Source organism: Geotrypetes seraphini, chromosome 15 (genome assembly GCF_902459505.1).
Source record: "Geotrypetes seraphini chromosome 15, aGeoSer1.1, whole genome shotgun sequence".
Classification (NCBI taxonomy): Eukaryota; Metazoa; Chordata; class Amphibia; order Gymnophiona; family Dermophiidae; genus Geotrypetes; species Geotrypetes seraphini.
The window spans coordinates 20,142,481-20,163,817 of NC_047098.1; the positions used below are offsets into that span (position 1 = coordinate 20,142,481).

At 41.3% G+C, this 21,337-nt stretch overlaps 1 protein-coding gene across 7 annotated transcripts in view; it reads right to left on the bottom strand.

Moving 5' to 3' along the window:
• The window catches only part of MIB2 (mindbomb E3 ubiquitin protein ligase 2), an 86,349-nt gene that overhangs the window by 46,890 nt on the left and 18,122 nt on the right, over nucleotides 1-21,337 (bottom strand). For all 7 annotated transcript variants that reach the window (XM_033921379.1, XM_033921378.1, XM_033921372.1 and 4 more), the window contains 6 exons: nucleotides 20,489-20,802; nucleotides 14,049-14,220; nucleotides 6,012-6,118; nucleotides 4,434-4,628; nucleotides 2,024-2,166; nucleotides 1,084-1,191 (listed from right to left, as the gene is read on the bottom strand). In XM_033921379.1, coding sequence (XP_033777270.1) covers nucleotides 1,084-1,191; nucleotides 2,024-2,166; nucleotides 4,434-4,628; nucleotides 6,012-6,118; nucleotides 14,049-14,220; nucleotides 20,489-20,735 — 972 coding nt within the window. In that variant the 5' untranslated portion in view covers nucleotides 20,736-20,802. The remainder of the gene's footprint in view (nucleotides 1-1,083; nucleotides 1,192-2,023; nucleotides 2,167-4,433; nucleotides 4,629-6,011; nucleotides 6,119-14,048; nucleotides 14,221-20,488; nucleotides 20,803-21,337) is intronic.

Genomic DNA, 21,337 nt, shown 5'->3' on the forward strand with positions numbered 1-21,337 from the left:
CTTTTTGTCTTGTCCAGTCATGCATTTGTTTCTTTATTTATATATATATATATATATATATATATATATATATATATATATATATATATATATATATATATATATATATGGGTAAACAAAGATCACTGAAACCAAACAGCTTAACAAGAAGCTGGAATCTTGAGGCATCATAAAGCAACAAATGCATGCTTTATGATGCCTCAAGATTCCAGCTTCTTGTTAAGCTGTTTGGTTTCAGTGATCTTTGTTTACCCATATATATATATGGGTTTCAGTGATCTTTGTTTACCCATATATATTTATATATATATATATATATGACTGGACAAGACAAAAAGACTGAAGCTCAGGGAATAAGTCCAAAGGCAGGGCAGAAATATCTAGGCCTGTCCTGGGCTAGTCTCCAGTGGGCCAATTGGGAAACGAGAACTAAAATTACCAGAAATATAAGAAACAGCTAGGGATGGGCTGGCTACAGCCAGATCCCCAGGAGGCAGAATAACTCTTCCTGGAAGACATGTGCTCTCATCCTCAAGGGTCACTAGTTTGGGTTCACTCATGCTTGAGAGCTATTAACAGTACTGGAAAAAAAAACCCCTCTGATATTTAGCAATACAAAAGTCTTATTCTGTCATTTTGGTTTATAATACAAAATGACATGAGAAATGTTTTTTTAAATTAATGCACATTCCTACTCTCCCATAGAGATGATAGTGATAACATGCTGGTGTCTTAGACCAGGGTTCTAGCAGACCTGAAGGAAACAGCACGCAGACCAAGATAAAACTGTTCAAATGTAGTGATGATGGGGCGTTCATAAGCTTTTCAGGCCAGATAGCTGTTTATTCAGGAGTATCACAAAGAATGCTTTAGTGCAGAAACGGGGAGTGGATTTTAACACGTACTTGCAGTGAGCTTGGCGAATACTCATGAAAGGGGTAAAGATGGCTGAAGGTCCCACAAATGCCTCATTATCAGCTATGAACTCCAAGGTTAGGTTGTGGGGCATGCTCGAGAAAACCCTTAATGTTTCTAACACATTCAACTTTTCAAGACTCATGACTTTAGGCAGTCAGCCTGTACCTTGGTCAGAGCACCTGGGTGGAAGGTCCAGCGGGTCTCGCTGTTGTACTGCACTCGCACATCACCCCGGTCTGTGATTCTGTGAACAATTCCTGTTTGGCCAATGAACTTTACAAGCAAATAGGCAAAGAGAGAGACAGTCATCATTGGCAAAGCATAAAACCCTCTAGTTTTGATTTAATTCAATTTGCTTGGCTATTTTCACTAGGTTCCTGAAAAATTCAAGAATTCTAATAGGTTTCCACTGCTGTAGTATGAACATTGATTCTGAAGTACAAGCTAGAGAATGACATGGGGACAAATTTTTCTCCATCCCCGCAGGAACTCATTTTCCCGTCAAGTTCTTTTCCTGTTCCTGCCCCATTCCTGCAAGCTCTGTCCTCATCTGCACAAGCCTCAAATACTTTCAAATCATAAGTGCTCAAGGCATTTGTGGTTAAGGCAGAGCTTACAGGACAAAACTCGTGGGGATGGACGGGGAAAAAAATTATCCCCGTGTCATTCTTTAGTACAAACTAAATTTTCAAGACACTTTTATCTGTAAGTCCTCTGATGCTGTATGCAGGCAGAGAACTGTAGACAAAGACTGTAGCTGCACAGTTTCAGGATAAAATGGTGATCTGGCTGGCATCTGGAAGTAACATATCAGCTACTACATGTTCATAAAGTAACTAACAGAAACATATGTCATTATTTATAATATATAAACTGTTATTCAATGCTAGGCCTTCAAATAAAATGGCAGTAACTTTATATAGCATGGCACCATGTCCACTACTGAGAAAGAAGGGAAGAGAGGGGATGGGGAGAAAACTGATGGAGGAGAAAAAAAAACAGAGCTAAAAATGGCATTCATTCAGTTTCCACAGTCATGTTGCTTATCATTTTCTATCTATGCTCATAGAGCAGAAAGGATCGCCCAAAGGTTCATTCTTTCTACCTCTGCCATTTTGGGGTTCCATCCGCCGTGCCCCTCCTGCATCTCCCTTAAGATGTCCATGTCTAGCAGACATTTCACCTTGTCCCCAGGCTGAAAGGGTTGACATTCGGTGCTCTCTTTCCTCTGAATCTCTGCTGGCTTTCCTATATGTGGCAGGGATAGGAGAATGAAGAGTAAAAGCAATCATCCTGTTACACCCTAAGATCCATCCAAAAGTTGCACTGCAGTTTAATTAGAGGGAAGTTTTCAAAAAACAATCCTGTCCTGCAAGGCTTTCCTTACTCCCCTCTTCAGAAAGAGTAGAATAAGCATTATGGAACTTGAAGAATTTTATGGTACATAAATGTAGTTTACTGTAAATGCCTCTCTCCCAAGACCATCTTCTAAAGAAATAGCAACTTTTCTCCTCTAACTCCTACTGCATCTCAAGAAACAACCTCTCCACCCCTACTTGACCTCACCATACACTAAATGGGTCAATATTCAAAGTGATTTAACCAGCCAAAAATGGCTCCTGGCCTGTTACATCACTGTAAACTGCTAATTTTCAGCAGCACTTAACCAATTAGTACTACTGAAAATAACCAGTTAGTACTGAACTAAAAACCAACTATGTTGGGGCATTCTGGGGGTGGAGTTGTCATTGGTTGGTTAAGTGCCAATATTCAGCATTTAACTGGCTAATTTATGTGGGCCTATTTTTCAGTTAAAAGTCAAGTGCTGAATATCACAATTAACCAGCTATGTATTAGTTGGCTCAAGAAACATGGAAATTCAATGCCGAAGCCCAGACATGGCCTGGTACTGAATTCCCAGGCTTAACATTGGCAGCAATAAAATGCTGACCTGTCGGCTGAATATCAGGCTCTAAGTATCACAATGCATATACACAAAGTAGCTTGCATATACTTGGTTCGCAATGCATGCGAACGCATCTCAATGAGTGTGGCTCTGACAGATGGTTATCTGAGGACCCCTGGTGCACTCATGTCCTTTGAATGCTGCAGGGTTCTCAGAGTTTGCTCTTCACACCAATCTGTCCACCCATATGCATGCATCTTGTGTTTTCATTCACAACATATAAACCTTATAGAGAACAAGGTAAACTATCTGAATTAAATAATAAGTTATCAGTTTTGTACAAGGTAGTACTGAAATCTGCTTTAAGGATAACGCCCTGGCACAATCAACCAAATAAAATGGTAAAAGGTCATGAGATTTGATATACTACCGTATTTTCACATAGATAACGCGCACCCGTGTAAAACGCGCACATGGGTATAGCGCGCAAAAAAACACATATTTATGTACATAAATTTTTATATACCGCGCACACCCGTACACCGCGCATGCTGCCCGACTCTCCTTTCGCCCGCCCCGACTCTCCTCTGGAGACCCTGACTCTGTTTTCGCCCGCCCCGACTCTCCTTTCCTCCTTGAAGTCTTGTCCCTACCCTGAAAGCCTGATGCCCCCCCCGACGTCCGATTCACCCCCCCCCGCAGGACCGCTCGCACCCCCACCCCGAAGGACCGCTCGCACGCACCCGCACCCCCACCCCGAAGGAGCGCTCGCACTCCCATCCCGAAGGACCGCTCGCACCCCCACCCGAAGGAGCGCTTGCACTCCCATCCCGAAGGACCGCTCGCACCCCCACCCGAAGAACCGCTCGCACCTCCACAGCCTCACCCCCCTCCCCCATGGAGAAGCTGTCTACCTTGTTTACGGATGCCAGCGAGCCCAGCTGTTTCCTCTGCCAGCGGTCCCACCCCTTCTCTGAGCCCTGCTGTGCTGCTTTTTCTTCCGGCGGTCCCGCCCTTTCTCTGACATCAGAGAAAGGGCGGGACCGCCTGAAGAGGAAGCAGCACAGCACAGGGCTCTGAGAAGGGGCAGGACTGCCGGCAGAGGAAGCAGCTGGGCTGGCATCCGGAAACAAGGTAGACAGCTTCTCCATGGGGGAGGGGGGTGAGGCTGTGGGGGTGCGAGCGGTCCTTCGGGTGGGGGTGCGAGCGGTCCTTCGGGGTGGGAGTGCGAGCGCTCCTTCCAGGTGATGAATCGGGCGTCGGGGGGGGGGGGAAACTATGTAAAAAAATTTTTGTACAACGCGCTCACGCGTATAACGCGCAAGGGTATGCGCGGTTTGTAAAAACCACGTATAACGCGCGCGTTATATGCGAGAAAATACGGTACCTTTCTGTGGTACAACAAAGCGGTTTACAAATATTACTGAATCTGCAGCTACTTTCTCTGTCCCTAGTAGGCTTATAATCTAATTATCCAACGTGGTAGCGGCTAAAAACAAACCCTCAGAAGGATTTCATCTGGATGGGGTACAAGAGTTTCCATCTACAGTATAAACCCAAGAGAATGGCTAGACTACTCCCGAGTTTCTTGTCTCCTCCACACACACACCTAGTTTGGGTAAGTGGTCCTTGTAGTAGTAACCCCCAGAGCCATCAGTGATGCATTTAAGATCCACTTTCCCCTTGTGTCCTACTCTGTAGACGTTTGTAGTTCCATCAGACCAAGTCACACTGGCCACGCTACGACCTGTTTCCACATCCCATCCACGGATATCCATCACCCGCCCAGCCTTCCCTTCTCCACCTGTGTTAAGATTACAAAAAAAGAAAAAAAAAAAAAGAGAGAAAATTATTAGTAACTATGAGTTAGATTTCAGGTGTTCAAAATAACCTTCTTAGCAGAGATAATCAATTGTAATTTGCTGGAAGAGTTGTTGATGCTTTGGTCCCCTTTATATGACTCTTTGGCAAAAAGGTTGATATCGTTACATATTGCCTTAAAGCTCTTTTGAATCCCACACCCAGGCTTAGATGCACTAAGCACAGTCAGTAAGACCGTGTGGATCGCTATGGGCCAATTTTTTGGCCAATTCCGAAACAAGTTTGCTTGCAAATGATTTATGCGGAGTTAAGCTGTAATCTCAGTTCGATCCCATCCGATTGATCACTTTGAGAGTGACTCTCACACATGCGCAGAATAGTCCAGTTGATACAGCAACAATGTAAACAAGTGTCAGATTTGTTACGTCAGTCATAGGCAGCCAATGCAATGCCATGACATCATTTACATGTGACCATCGAGACCGTACAGCAGGGGCTCCCTATCAGCCTTCGCATACAGTTCAAACTAATCTAATCTAATTTTGTATTTATGAGCTGAGCTATGCCTAAACAGGTTCAAGGCATGGAAGGATCATGATACACTCGATGGACAATCTGGTGGGGTTTCTAAAAAACAATCTGTACTTGTTCTGTATTATGCCAAGAACCAAATGTCCAAGTTTAAACTAGGCCAAGTTACATAAAAATTTTGCCTTCCCCAACAAGAAGGTTCTCTGGAATGGGAACAAACTCTGGCTGTGTCAGGCCTGAATCCAGTCAGACCTCGTTCCCGGCTGGGAGCTGGCTATGGCTTCTAGGTCCTCTATTTGGGGCCATCAAATGACTTCACCCAGGGTTTGTTTTTTTTAATTAAACAACTTATCCATAATCCATTTGGCAGTGCTTCCTTTTATAATTTAATTAGTCCTCATCAGTAGCCTAATTAAGGATTCAAGGATCAGCTGTAAACTTTGGAGGTCAAAAAAATCTGGACAGATTCCTATGTTTTTCTAACTGAAAATAAGAACTATTTTAAAATGCTGGATTTACTAATGCATTGTTTTTGAACATTGCATTCCAAATTGAGGTTCATCAGCTTGTATCACAAAAGGATGAGATATCAGGAACATTAGTGTCCTGGAGTTCATCATTTATTTATTGATAAGAAATAAGTTTCTCTGAGGGCAACGTATGTATACAAACACAGTTATATTAATTACTGTTACCTGCAGAATAAGGGATAGCAACACCCTCCCCTCCAAACCCTGCTTAAATCGGTGAAGTGCAGCTGCCTTGGACTTGTTCATTTCTGTGTCAATTCACTTTTTTTGCTATGGCTTTGTTGTGCTAGATGAGATCTGCTCACCATCCTGGTTTCCCCATTCCCAGTCGGGGCCTCGGACCACCTTAGCACCTTGGAAGATCCCTCTGATTGTGATTCGGGGCAGGTTCTGTCGGGGACTCAGCGTGACTCTGAAACACAAAGACAGAGGAAATGAATTCCAATAAGGCTTAATTAAGCATTTGTCCACTCATCAGTCCTAAACAGATGTGCAGTATCCATTATGTTCAACACTAAGCCAGAAGGGGCAGGGGATCCTTGAAATCTGAATTTCTCTCTGCACATGTAGAGGGCAGTTCTATAAACTGGACACCTGATAGGACCCTATTTCATAAAGGAACATAAGAACCTACTTTCTCTTACAGAATACTAGTGTAACCAGCTAAATAAATATTTATGCCAGGCACAAAGCTGATGTAATGCTCATATTTGTGTCATTTAGGTGCTAATTTACAACATTCTAAGAATAGCCTTACTGGGTCAGACCAATGGTTCATCAAGCCCAGTAGCCCGTTATCACGGTGGTCCCTAGTACCTGTTACACCCATGAGCCCCCACTCATGTTTCATTTATGTGTTTGGTCACTTGTTCAACATACACTATTGTAAGTTAAGCGGATATTTACAGAATAGCATTTAGGCGTTTATGCATACATATGCCATCATTCTAATCATTTATAGGTACAGATGGCACATAAATGTTGGCACCTAGGTCATTGAATTACACCCAAAAGGTTTTATATTCAGTCACTTTCCATGGTAATAAACTAAAAACCAGAAGTGTCATACAAATGCCCCTCCCCCCCGTGAAAGGCTTTCAAAGCTAATATTTAATAAAGGTAAAGGGTCATGAACATAATATACCGCTTTCAGGACGAGAATGCATTCTGTCTTATGCTGCACACGTGGACATGAGATATGGGGACACAAGAAGCTGGTGGCCATGTCTGCCAGGTCAGAATAATGACAGGAGAAATAAAACTTGGAAGACCCAAGCCTGAAATGAACTGCTTTCAGTCAAACAGAAACAGCAACAGCAACAGGAGTTTAGTGTGAAATAAGTATAATCAGCACAGTTTGGTAGGATCAGAATTATCTTTTCAGGACAAAGTGTCAGAGGAGAGTGCTAGAGGACAGAACTCCTATTGGCAGGGCTGCAGAAAAGGTCTCAGAACTGGAGCAGATGGGAGAAGCTACAGGGCAGGAGTGAGACACTGGCAGAGCTCTATGGGTCAGTACTGGAATAGCAGGAGATGCTACTGATCAGGGGTGAGATGCACTGGCAAAGCTGTGTGGGTCAGAACTGGAATAGCAAGAGATGCTACTGGTCAGGAGTGAGATGCACTGGCAAAGCTGTGTGGGTCAGTACTGGAATAGCAGGAGATACTACTGGTCAAGAGTGAGATGCACTGGCAAAGCTGTGTGAAAGGCTTCACTACTGACAGACCAGTGAACTGCAATGTCAGATCTATGTGGTATGGGGATTTAATACTGGAATATCAGGAGGCGCTTTATGGTAGGACAAAGGAGAATCAAGTATCTGCAACTTTATAAGACAGACCGACAGTTTCAGATCTAGATTTATCATATTCTTCCTCAAAACAAGGGGGAAGGAGAATGGGGACTTGTATACCATCTTTTGTGGCTTTGACATTCAAAGATGATATTCAAAGTAGTGGGCACTGGAGGACTGAGTGACTTACCCAGGGTCACAAGGAGCAGCTTCCCCAAATTTTAAAGGTAATAGATGAATGGCTCACTTTTTCACCCTCTTCATGACAAAGAGATACGATAGGTTTCACAGTTGGAAGGTGGCCAAGTGCAGAGCTACTTTTGCAGTGATACCTAATGACCAACCATGGTCTAGTGCTCTGAAAGCACAGTTACTTACCCTAACAGGTGTTATCCTGGGACAGCAGGCAGATATTCTCACATGTGGGCGACGTCATCTATGGAGCCCTGGTACGGACAGTTAAGGAATCATTTTAAGCTTTAATAAGCTTTTAGACAGCCTGCACTGCGCATGCGCGAGTGCCTTCCTACACCAGCTCGCAAGGTTGTCAGTTCTAGGCCCAAGCAAATAAACTCAACTAGAGGAGGTGGGCGGGTTGTGAGAATATCTGCCTGCTGTCCCAGGATAACACCTGTTACGGTAAGTAACTGTGCTTTATCCTTAGACAAGCAGGCAGCGTATTCTCACATGAGGGACTCCCTAGCTTTAGAAAGGGGATGGAGGGAGAGTTGGGTTCCAAGTACTCAGAAAAATTTGAGTTGCCTCGCAAAAACCTAGACCCAATGTCTTATACGAGAGCGCGAAGGCAAGGGAAGGAACCTAACGGAAAAAAATTTGTAGGGGAATTCCATGCTCTGCTAGATAAAAAGGAGAATTCCCAGAAACCGTATATGTATGAAGGTTGATAAAATAACAAAAGATCTCCTAGAGTCAGGTGAATCTAAATATAGGCGATGGAGATGCCAAAAAGATTCAAGAATCAAATAAGAAAGACTACTGGTAATGCACTCAAATGGAGCAGGAGTCCCAATGAGCCGTTGACACCAGTCATGTCCCAGAGTAGAGACAAATGAAAAAGGGAATGGGCTTTCCTAAGTAACGAAAGCATGATTCACATGAAAAGAATACACGTAGATGCTAAAAAGGATAACCATCCTAGAAGGAAAGAAAAGATGATGCTATGAAGTATAAAACTAGAACGACAGAGACCTCCTGATACAAAGTGAGTGAGTGAGTGAGTGAGTGAGTGAGTGAGTGAGTGAGTGTGTGTGTGTGTGTGTGTGTGTGTGTGTGTGTGTGTGTGTGTGAGTGAGTGATTAGTATTTTTTTTATCTCATGAAGACTGAGAAAGGACTGTAAGAAAGCCTTAAATGAGAAATCAGCAGAGAACAGAAAGGGGAAGCATATGACACGGGCAACATGCCAGTAAACACAAAATCCCCTCAGACACTTAAAAAGGGAACAGAATTGTTTAAGATCCTTATAAAAACAAAAAGTTTGTCAAATGTTTGGGGTTTTGTTTTGTTTATTAAGACTCCATAAGTACTGAAAAAGTGGAGCTTAGTAAGATTAGAGCATAACTAAAGTGCATTAGTAAAATTGGGACCTGTGCCCATGAAAGCATATTTCTAGAAGGAAAGAAGTTAAATCTTCAAACTAGTGTCCCTTGCTAATTTACATTAGAAACTGGAGAATCAAAAAATATAATTGGCCTAAAGTAGTAAATAAGTACCACATGAAAACACTTGCACCCAAGAAGGTGATCAGGAAAAACAAAGTAACAATCCCTTGTCATTGAATTCCTGTACTCTCTTACTTTGCAATAGAAGCGAGACCATGGGTAAAAAAGATTGGCCGTGTAGTATCCAAACAAGCAAAGAAAGTTCTTCTGAACCAGTGGTACCAACTGACGGTAAGAAGATGCCAGAGAGTTGATGTGAGCTAATTCAACGAAAAGAGGCATTGAGGTGCTGAGAATTTGCCTGGGAAGCAACAGATGTGCTCCACGGAAAGTGGTCACAGTACCAAAAATCATGAGAGGAAAAGGCAACCAGGAGAAAAAAACCTCAGTGTTGCACATAGAAATACGCAATGGAGAGTTGACAGTACACAGCCAACACTAAAGATACTGTTGAAGTGGTGAATTGACCCTGATCTTTTCGGATAAGAGGTCAAAAGCTGGAGACCACTGAGATGCCAGAGATCATTGAAACATTGAGGCAAATGGGGGTAACATGGACTGTGAACATGTGGCCTATGCATAAGCAGAATCCCAGAGGGCCAACTACAAAACAACGTAGACTCAGAACAAGGTGTTATGAATGAATTTCAGAAATAGAAACCAGAGAACCGTGCGAGAATCTCTCTCGCAGCCAACCCCATTGAAGGAACTACAAGTAGGGTGAAATGCACACTAGGATACTTCCTACAGAAATGCAGAAGCATAATAGTAAAAAGAAGTCGACAGACGAACCACTCTGCCCTCCTGCAGCAGCCTGAAACTTCTGTTCCAGGTAAAGAAAAGAGGAAAATTAACACTGCTAGACCATTAGAAAATGGTTGTAGCAAAAGAGTATAATACAACAGACAGAAAGAGATCAAAATACACAGCAAAAGACAATACAGCCCACAAAGAAGTATAAACGCCTACAGAACTGGGATCAGTAATTCTTTATTTTAGTAAAAGACCTAACAATGCCAGTGTTTCGGCTCTTGGCCTGCCTCAGGGGTCTTTTTTGTTTTCTGTCATTCAATTCTCTTGTTTGAAATTGTTTGTCCCAAACTCGAAATTAGACCGCTTCTCACGGACTGTATCTGACAAAAGCTTTCCTCCGTCTGTATAGACTAATGCTTTCTTCTGGTTGTAGCAAGAAAGTACACAAGGTCATCAACTAAGACAAATCTTGTGATTTTTTTTAAAATGCAGGTCATTTAGAATGAGTCAGAGGGTGGATCAAGATTACAGGCTATCATTACCACCATGGAGGGGTGTTAAGTCTTCTCATGACAAATATCGAAAAACGTAATGAGTCTTATAAAGATGAAACTGTATTACATTAGTAAGAATGAATATACTCTCGATAAAAGAGGTAATATAGAAGTGACCTAAGAGTAGACTAGAGCACAACATGTAAAGCAGATTAACAAGATCCTCGTATATTAAGTAGAACAGCAACACAGTGAATGAAGATCGATATAAGAACCAAGGATCTATGAGGAAGGTATGGCTTGATATCAGTATTGGAACTACTTCAAATGGAATTATGAGATGCTATAAAATTGCATATGGTACAGGTCTCCGAGCATATCCATTTGCGTTGTCCAGAGAATAAAAATGAAACTGAAAATATAAAAGTGACCTGCATAGCATGCTGAGCAGGAACAGGTCTTGAATTACAATCATAATGTAGTAGGATTTTGGAAGTGCGCACTGATGTTCAAGAGCACAACCCTCAAATTTTAGACTGTGGACATGAATTCTTCAGTCCAGAGACTCTGTTTGAGATAACTGGAAGGAAAAAGAACAAAACACCCTAAAAAGGATGCAGTGGCCTCCTCCTCTCCTACAGCCACTTCCCATATCTCTGGGTCCTTTAGAATAAAATCTCTGAGTCCTTTAGAGTAAAGGTTGTTGTGGATAATGTCCGTTAACAATGTTCTCAGAGAGAGAAAAAGAGATAATGGTTATTGTGGATGGGCAGACAAGATGGGCCATTTGGCCTTTATCTGCCGTCATGTTTCTATGTTTCTAACAATAGGAGCAACACATGTAGGGAAAAATACTTCAAAATATTTGTATGTGCCTCCTGGAAAGTACTGTATGAACACTGGTGGAACAGTAGAAGGCGTATATCAGCAAAAATAACCTGGTTGATCATGCTTAAAAAATAAAGCAGAGAACCGTTCTGCTGCAATGGTTAAGAAAAAGAATGTTCATTGATAGTGCAAAAGCACAAAGGGAAACTCTGCCTATCTTTGTACTTTGTCACGGTAAGGAATCTAACTTAATAGGCTCTATACCCAGGTTAGATTCCGCCACTTATTTGTGCATGTTTGTATCCAGACAACAGGAAAGACCACCTTAAAGGCTCTACACCCATGGCGGAATCCTGAAGGAGTATGGAAAGTCAGTTTCAACGTGGAGCGATGCTGGTTGAAGGACCATTTGGTTTTGTATTGTCTAAACACATGGAAGGAATCTAACTTAACAGGCTTTACATCCATGTTAGATTCCTCCACTAGTCTTTGCATGATAGAGTCCAGACCACAGGAAACAAACCACCTTACAGGCTCTCACCCATGGTGGATTCCTATCACGGTATCCCAATGGAAAAAATTTACTGACGTGAATGTGACAAATATGAGGAACATCAATTTCCGTCCATATGCAAGCTTGCACAGCGGGGTCCATAGGAAAGAAGTAGGGAAGCTGCTGGAAATTAAAAAAAACAGATCTCAGTGACTCAATGTGCAGAAGTGATGGAGATTAAAATTACAACCTTCCAAGTAATATATTTAAGGTGAGTAGAAGACAATGCCCAAATGAAGGTTTCATCAGTCTGATGAGACCTTCATTTAAGATGTCAAACCACTGGAGGCAGTTTGAGAGGTAGTTGGATATGGAAAAGTCCCTTCATACATCAGGAAAAAAAGATGATGAGCAGTCAGACATTGGAAATGCAGACAGACGATACAGCAAGTGTTGGTGTCCTCTGGATACAGACTGATGCTGTGAAATGAATGGCAATGATGTCTGGAAGAAGAGCTGTTCGTGTCGAAGCAGGAGATCGAAGCCTTGTTGAAGAAGAGCGTCGATGCTTCATAGTAGTGGATCAATGCGTCGATGGAGAACATTGATGAGATGAGTTAGAACATCAATGCAAAGATCGATGTCTGGAGATAGAACATCGCAGAGAAGGAGAGCAATAATATCTCGTTGAAAATCCATGAGAAGTAGCATGATGCTCCAATGGATAGCTGAAAATGGTACCCTGAAGCTTCATAGTAGTATGCTTAGCTGGGCCGGTACCGAGGGAGTCGTTCATTTTTGGCTTTTTTTTTTAACTCCCCTTGGAAGAACTCATCGAGATTCTCCCTGAAAACATGTACCTGTATCATTAGTGCAGCAGGTTGTCTTGGAATGGATGACCTCGATGAGGATGCATACCGTAGAGAGACACCTGCAAGGGTGGAGAAAGATGGCATCACTGTTCAGTCTGCATCAAGGGACTCGATGCTGTTGAGACCTATGACATCATTAATGAAGAAGATGCACCATGACCATATAACATCAAGCGGTACTGAAGGTGCCACAGGTGTCGAAGCATGAATGCCTGAAAAAGCGATGCGCTTCAGAAATGATAACCTATATCTCCCATGAAGCCATGCATCAAATGGACCCAATGCTTAAACACGATGCATCTGCGTTGACATGGTAGAAACATCGGTTAAAGAAAGACATGCATCAACCGGAGTCAGTGTTAATTTGCCATCGATGGAAGTAGAAATCGATGTCTATTGGTTCTGGCAAGTCCCAATCACTGGAAGTCTGACTCCAAATTTTTTCCAGTCATTTAGAGGTTGTAAATTTGGGTTGATAGGTTTTTCCTCCCCAAGTCATCCTGGGTAACTTTTCCAATGTCCACTGAACAGCAAATCCATGTGTATACTGCACATGTGCCACAGGTCCTAGTTGTGCTCAAACGTGTAGAAAAACTACAACTCAGCCAATGCTCAAAGTGTTTCAGTTTTTATAAAGGAAAGTTAAGCTGTTTCACAGCTTTCCCAAAATCATGTTACCGTTGCTTTCTGCCCTGCACCTTCTCCTCTCTCCAGATTCCCAAATGAATGACACAACCAAAGAACCAGAAGACTGGATAGAAACCCAGGACGACACATGTAATTACAACAGCTCTCTTCTTTCCCCCTTTCTGCTCATATCTGAAGATGGGACAAGCATAATCTCAAAACTACTTTGCAACATCTCTGAATGATGATTCCATATTTCCAGAATACAGTGGAAAGGGTTTTTTATTTGTTTTGTTTCTAAGTTTTCACCTTGTTATTTGTGTAGAGCCACTGGACATTGCCCTGGCTCCTTTTAGTGGATCGACAAAACTGTAGATATTCTAAGTGTACCTATATGCAATAGTTCTCTTTAAGCCTGCAGGAGTCTTCAATCTATGTTCCTTGCAGTGGGAGGCAGTACTTCAATACTGCATTTTCAATTGCAAATACAGGCAGGTCTCCTGGGAGTCCTGCAGAATCACCTGATTATTTCTTGTGATATTGAAGCACTAGTCCCCACTAGCAGGAATGTGGGTGGAGGACCCTTATAGAGCTTAGGGAGGGCAGAAGAACGTTAAATGACTGTGCAGTCCCAATGGTGGCTAGTCTAACCCCAGGTGTCTTTTTGTCTACCACTCACTTCTACATTACTGGCAAAATTCCCATATATGTTACGGTAAATGCACCAGAAGAGCCGTGACTGATAGTTTAATACTGCAGAAACCTCCTGGTACTGTTTGGTCACTGCTAACGTGTACTTACGGGCATGAGTGTGCAGTCTCATAGTACTCAAAGGCATGTGAGGCATCATGCTTGTTGTTCATGTAGCACTGGGTGCATAGATCATAGTCAAAGCAGATCCTGCACTTCCAGCGCATGCCCCGGATCCCATGCTTCTTGCAGCAGTCACATATAATGTTAGGGTGGCGCACACCTGGAACATAGAAGGCGGAAGTCAGTACCAAGAAAAATATGGATGCCTCAAGCTGCATGACTACTGCCACGACACAATGTGTGTGATGCTAGTTTTAGGTGTTCAGTAACCTGCGACAATTCATTTCACCTCACAAACCCTGCATAAGCAAGAGAAGCATCCAGCATAAAAAAGTGAGAATATTCTAAGGATACACACTTGCCTGTTCTAGAGAGGAATCAGTAAAGGAGGAGGAGGAGACATTTCTATGAACGTGAACTAACAGAAACCAGGTAGCGTTTCAAGCACAGAGTTGAAAATGTTGTGCTTTGGTTTCGTTCTTAGCGAGCATTTGGAAACAGTTGTGGAATCCAGTAGAAAAAAAAATAGGAGTGTTTAGTTTGTATAATTTCACCTCTGATAGTCCTGTGGATGGGATTCCTGGCTCTGTAATGTATTTCCTCCATAAACCCCATAGAGGGTCCCTCTCTAACTTTCTTCCCTTCCAGAATCTCATTCACAATTTCTGCTTTCAGAATCTTGACAGGGAAGCCATGTGCTATGGCATCTGTGCTTCATTATACATTAATTATATTCACAATGGTTGCTTTAATCAGCCAATGCATCACGTTTCCCTTAAGAACACTTCCTTACTCCAACTATCTTATCGCCAACCTATATTATGTATGTAAATTTGTGACCCATTCTGGGCTCTTTTGGAAGGATGGGGGAAATGGTGAATGAATGAATGAACTAACTACACTTTTTAATCTTTTGAAAGACACCTCAACTGTGTGTGTAGGGCAATAGGAAATCCTCTAATAGAATATCTATCCAGGGTACACTCACTGTTAGATCATGGCTAACAAAAGCAAAGAGAAGATAATCTCTCCTTTATTTGGTTAACTAAGTACATTTTTGACTAGCTTGTGACAGCCAGAACTTTCTTCCTCAAGTCAGGAATGCTGGTCAAAAATATATTCAGTAAGCCAATAAAAGGAGTTTATGTTCTTCTTTTCCCGCTTTATTTTTATATCGTTAAAAGTAGACTAAACAGCAACCACACTACTTTAGCTAAGATAGAACATGGGCATCCCCACTGGGGTAAATCTTCAGTAAGGTGCACGACTGAAAAGCAATGTGCCCACTGGTGTACCCACACTAGTGAAATAGCGTTTAACACACACACAGAGGCAGCTTTACAAAAGATTTTGTTGTTAAAACGGAGTTTTAGTTTGGTAAACCTTAGGAATTTTACTCACGCAAACTGGGTATCTGCCCAAATTCAGCTGGATAAGAAAGGATGATCTATTTAAAATTTAGATGGGGAGGTCACCCAGTGCCACTGAACAAAACTTGTAAAATTGCACGTTTGATTCAGTTTAATATATCCGGTTAAGCCGAAAATGATGAAGAGTGGCCTAGTAAAATTTTTCAATGTGGTAAATGATACGCTCAGATTTAAATGATGTCCTAGTTTTTTAACCTGATGTTACTATTCAAAGTTTGTATTGTATTGTTTATTTTGTAATTGCTAATGAATGTATTTTAAATTGTTCATTGCTTTGAAATCTGACTAAGCGATTAATCAAGAGATATATTAAACTTGAAACTAGAGAAGCTGGAGCAGGACCAGCAGGCTGGAACCTCCTGAATATGGGAAATGAGGGCAAAAGATTTTGGGGTGAGAAGTCTATAATCAGACTGCAGTAAAGTGTTATAATTTGCTCGGCAGGGTACAAGTGTGAAGAAGTTGCAAGACACATTGGTTCTTGCCAGTTGTTGATCCAGTTGACTTTGAAGTCATAAGTTTTGCAAGTTATGATATTGTTCAGATTTCTATTCATGATGGTGTTGAATGACTTGACCTGGAGGATTCCAGTATATGAATTGCCACAATGAAGGGCTTGGATTGTTCCCAGAGAAACAAGCGTGCATCCTAGTGCTGGGCAGCTTTGAATGGAGCACAAGTTGAGGGTTTTGTGGGAAATCCTGATGCTTGGCTTGATGAACAACAGTTGACTGAGAGCACAGTTACAGGACATACTGTGCAAAAGGACTTTGCTATCTAATATCAGAAAAGCAGAAATGGTGGTTTTCTTTTTTTATATCTACTTGAGAGATACAGTGGGGGTAGGGTGAAGAAAAGAAGTAGTTTAGTAGAGATGTAATAGGGGTTCTTAATTTACAATATCTATAAGACTAGGGAAGGCTGGAGCACCATGAGTGATGGCACCATTAGATGCATTATATTAGCAATAATGGGGAAGGATGGTAACTGGGGATTAGGAGGAATGGATGGGGTAGATGGATATGAAGTTGTGGGTTCAAATCTCACGCTGCTCCTTGTGACCTTGGGCAAGTCATTTAATCCCCCATTACCACAGGTACAAGATAGTGTGAGCTCACTGGGACAGATAGGGAAAAATGATTTAGTACCTAAATGTAAAACCACTTAGGCTATATGTGGTATATAAATTTTTTTTTTTTTTTAAGTATGGGGTGCTCAGAGGGAACCCTTGGAGCCTCGATCTTCATGGTAAGGAATGCTGGGAAGTATGGTATTCTGGAAAAGTAGATTTTCTGGAGTTATGTATGCCAAGTGACAGTGGGGGATTATGGCTGGAGACATTGTCTCTGTATTTTCATTTTTTTTTTTTTAATTACTACTAACCCCCTCCCCCCAAAAAAAAAACACAAAACCCAATGATAGCATGTTGTTGAAAGTAATAACCTGGTATTTAGGAGGTATTAATTCACCATAAAGAAGCAAGAAAAGTTTGCAGGTTTTGAACAATAAATATGCAATGATATTCAGTTGGATGGCTCTGATATGGTTCAGATTCACTAGCACTGTAGCTGCAATTTTAATTTTCAATATCTTTTTTCTTTTTTGGAGTAGTAACTCATTTTATTGTATCTTTTATAAATTATGTGAACTGCTCTGTTATTGTATAAGGAAGGGCAGTATATTAAATAAAATAAAACCATATCTAAAAGAAAATCATTTTGATGCAGAACATGCTAAATTGTGCATATAATGGGTGGGCCAATATTTTTGAGTTTTCAGCCAATGGAAAAAAAAATAGAAGAGCAATAATGCTAGTACAAAAGGAATTATATTTAGTTACTCACAAAGTTATAAATAAGAGTTGATTTGCTATTGATCAGTAATTATAGAAAGAAAAGCAATGGCACAGCAAAATTTCTATAAGCAAATACTCAAAACATCTTCAAGGTTTTGGGGACATACCTATTGGGATTGTGGAAGGGAGGATTTTAATGGCGTGTACGATCCGTACATGGGTAGATCCTATGGTAAAACAACACAGCCTATTGATTTCACCAGAGGCATTCCTTTTGATGTGTGATCTGCTAGATATGGTGGATATAAGAAGAATGCTGTATCCTATGAAAAGGAACTATACCCACTTTTTGAGGGTGTACTCTACTATATCCAGAATACACAATATTTTCGTATCTCAGAATATTTTCACTAACATCAAATTGGCAGAGATTGGTCCAATCACACTTTCAGACCACGCCACTGAATGGGTAGAGTTGGATTTGGGAACCAACCCAATGAGAACCTTTCAGTGGAAAACTTCCTGTTTCTTTGTATGGAGGATGGGCAATTCCATGAGTTTTTAGCAACTAAATGGAATCTTTATAAGGCATGCAACCAGGTTCACCAGGCTGAACCCATCTTGTCCTGGGAGGAGCCAAAGCAGTTTTAAGGGTAGATGTTTTAGCTTTTGCAAGTCACAAAAAGAAGCTTAGCTTCTGAAAACTGGAGAAGCAAGTTACTAGGCAGCATCATTTGTATAGCAGAAATTCTACATTGCAACATAAAAAGCAGCTTTTGAAGCTTCAGCAGGCTTTAATAAGTCAAAACAACAGTGCTCTCAACATTTGGTAGAACATAAGAATATCCATACTGGGTCAGACCAATGGTCCACCTTGCCCAGTACCCTGTTTCCACAGTAGACAATCCAGGTCACAAGTACCTGGCAAAAACCCAAATAGTAAACTGTTGGCAAAGTTAGCCAGACAGTGGCAAGGTCCTAAAAAGATCGTTATTCTCTGAGGTGATGGGATAGGGAGAGGTATTGGCAAATACTGATCAGGCCATTAATAAAAAATTTTAAACATTTTTCCAAAACACTGTACTTGGCACCTGAAACTCCTCTTTGCATAGTGATATTTTCTTGAATATGCATTTGCTTAGTGTAACTCAGGAAGATCCGGCGATGCAGAATGCAATGCTCGCTTCTGAAATGGCGGCGTGGCCTATTAAGCAAAGCCCCCTTGGGAAGGAATCAGGACTAGATGGTTTTCATTGTAAATTTTATAAGCTATTGAAAAAGGAGGTTGTAGCACCCCTCACAGATATGTTTATTAATCAAGAAAGGCTTGTTCAGATGTTGAATAATGTTCAAATCATTGTATTGCTGTAGCCTGGGAAGGATTAGGGATTACTGGAATTTTAATTGAACAATTTCTTAGCTAACAGCTTGGTTTCAAAGGGCCTCTTTTGTCTAGTCATGGTAGCAAGTGCCACGTGGCAAATACACTGAAGCCCATTCAATCCCTATAGGCTTTGGTACATTTACCCCACCAGCCTACACTATTTCACTATTTGGCTTGATAAAAAAAAGAGGCCAAACGTTAAGCAAAGGTCTTGGTTTCTAGACTATCCCAGGTATTGCCTAATATTATTCTGCCTCTGTTAACCGTCTACACAGGTTCTTATTTGTTGTAATCCGCTTAGAACCATTTTTTTTTTAATTGCATTTTTCTTTTAAATCATATTTTCTACTGTAGGACCAATTCTTATTTATTGTATTTTGTTTTGAATTGTTTTTTCCTTTTAAATTGTGCTCTCCACTGTATGACTTGTGCTTATTCGTTGTAAACCACCTAGAACCATTTTTGGTTAGGCGGTATATAAAAATAAAATTATTATTACCTTCCCCCCTGCCTACAATCCCTTATCTTCGATAAAAATACGTACTGGTAGAAATCAAACTCCAAAACTTTTTGCCACAATTAGCGTGCTGTCTTCAATAGAGTGTGTGCTGATGGTGACAAGATGTTTTGGAGTTTATTGACTTATATTGAGAATTCTTAAGACTCCCGATGAAGGCAATCTAGCCAAAACACAAGCCCATGTTGAGTCCTTGCAAATTCTTGTGAATTGTAATAAAGTTCCTGGATTTGATTTCACTATTTTTTTCTTTCATATATTTTATATTGAAACTATTTGTATAAAAACCATATACTGCTCATTAGAAGGTTAGTTAACACATAAATTGGAAACTTGAAAGCCTTTTTTAAATGCCAGCTGCTGTGAGGACCCCTCCCCTTCCAATAGATCTTTAGTCCTGGTATATGGATACTAGCTGATGCTGAATATCCAGAAATCAGCACGGATGAGCATTACTATTTGGTTAGCATTTCAATAGTAACTTTATGTGTGTGTAAAAAATCCACTGCTTATTCCAAGGATAAGCAGCATAAAAATCTGTTTTACTCTTTTGGGATCTTGCTAGGTACTTGTGACCTGGGTTAGTCACTATTGGAAACAGGATCTGTCCTAGTATGGCAAATCTTATGTTCTTATGTAAATATTAGAGAATGACATGGGGACAAGTGTGTCCCCATAGTTACTCAATTTTCCCATCCTGTCCCCGCAGGTTTTGTCACTGTCCCTGTCCCATTCCTGTAAGCTCTGCCTTAACCACACAAGATTCAAATACTTACAACTTTAAAGTGTTTGAGGTTTGTGCAGATGAGGCCAGAGCTTGCAAGAATGGGGCAGGGACAGGAAAAGAACTCGCAGGGATGGGACAGGAAAATGAGTTCCCACGGGAACGGGGAAAAATTTGTCCCCGTGTCATTCTCTAGTAAATACAGAAAAATAAACAAACACATAGAAGGTAACTAAAAAGAAAAATTTTGAAATTCTAATATGAGCATACACTTTACTCCTTTTATTTATACCTTTAGAAGTTCTTTCATGGTCTAATCTACAAAGGAGTTTTCCACATCACTGATGACTCTCAAGCCAAGTACGAATCATTTCTGAAGAAGGGTTCTACATGACCTGGAAAGATCATGATCACCACTTTGGATAATTCTTATACTATGTCAATATGGGGCATCTGAACCTGCAACAAATTAATTTTTCTGGGACCAACATGGTGCTAGCATTCTCTGTAGCACAAACAAAGACAAGGAACATGTACACAAGCAAAACAGACCGATACATGGGCCGTCTTCTCTTTACCGATTTGTGCATTATCGTATAGCAAGAGGTCATAGGCTCCTTGGAATCCAGTTCGATAATTGGTTCTTGTTCCATGATCCCACTGAACCACCACAGTTTTGTCTGGTGTTGTTGGGGAGCCTTGACGACCAATCTCCACCACAGTGCCAATGTTCCCTTCTCCATTGTCCTGGTTACCCCATTTCCAATCCAGTCCACGGACTACCCGCATTCCCACCTGCATACTGGCATAGGGATCCAAGTCCATTTCAACGCACCAGCAACACCCGTCAGATGCGAGCTAAAATAATCCAGGTAGGTGCCGGGTGGCCTATCTGAAAGCAAAGCATTTGAAATGGTTAACATAGTAAATGACAGCAAATACAGACCTGAACAGTCCATCCAGTCCGCTCTATAATTACCTGGTCGCCCCTCTACAACCCATCCCCCCACTTTCCTCTCCTTTCCCCTCCTGACCTCTGTTTCAGTCGCCTTGAGCTTGTTGAGGTTTGTGCGATTCACAAATGCAAGATTAGATTAGATGATTAAATTGTATTTGTTTCTTTGTTATTTCTGTCCTTAGGTTTAAACTGTTGGAGCTGCTGTTGAAGCTCACTCCAGCCTATCCAAACCATTTCATATGTGGGATTCACATCATGAAAATCTATCCGTTCATATTCTAATTAGAGATCCTCTGTATTCATTCCATGTTTTTTTAAATTCCATCACCGTTTTCCTCTCCACCATCTCCCTCAGGAGGGTGTTACAGGAGTGCAGTATATCAATTTAAACAAGAGTTGATGTAGACTGCACTGTGAGATTCCTGTTGGTGCAATAACTAACCACAAGGAAAGCACATTCTGAAGGTAC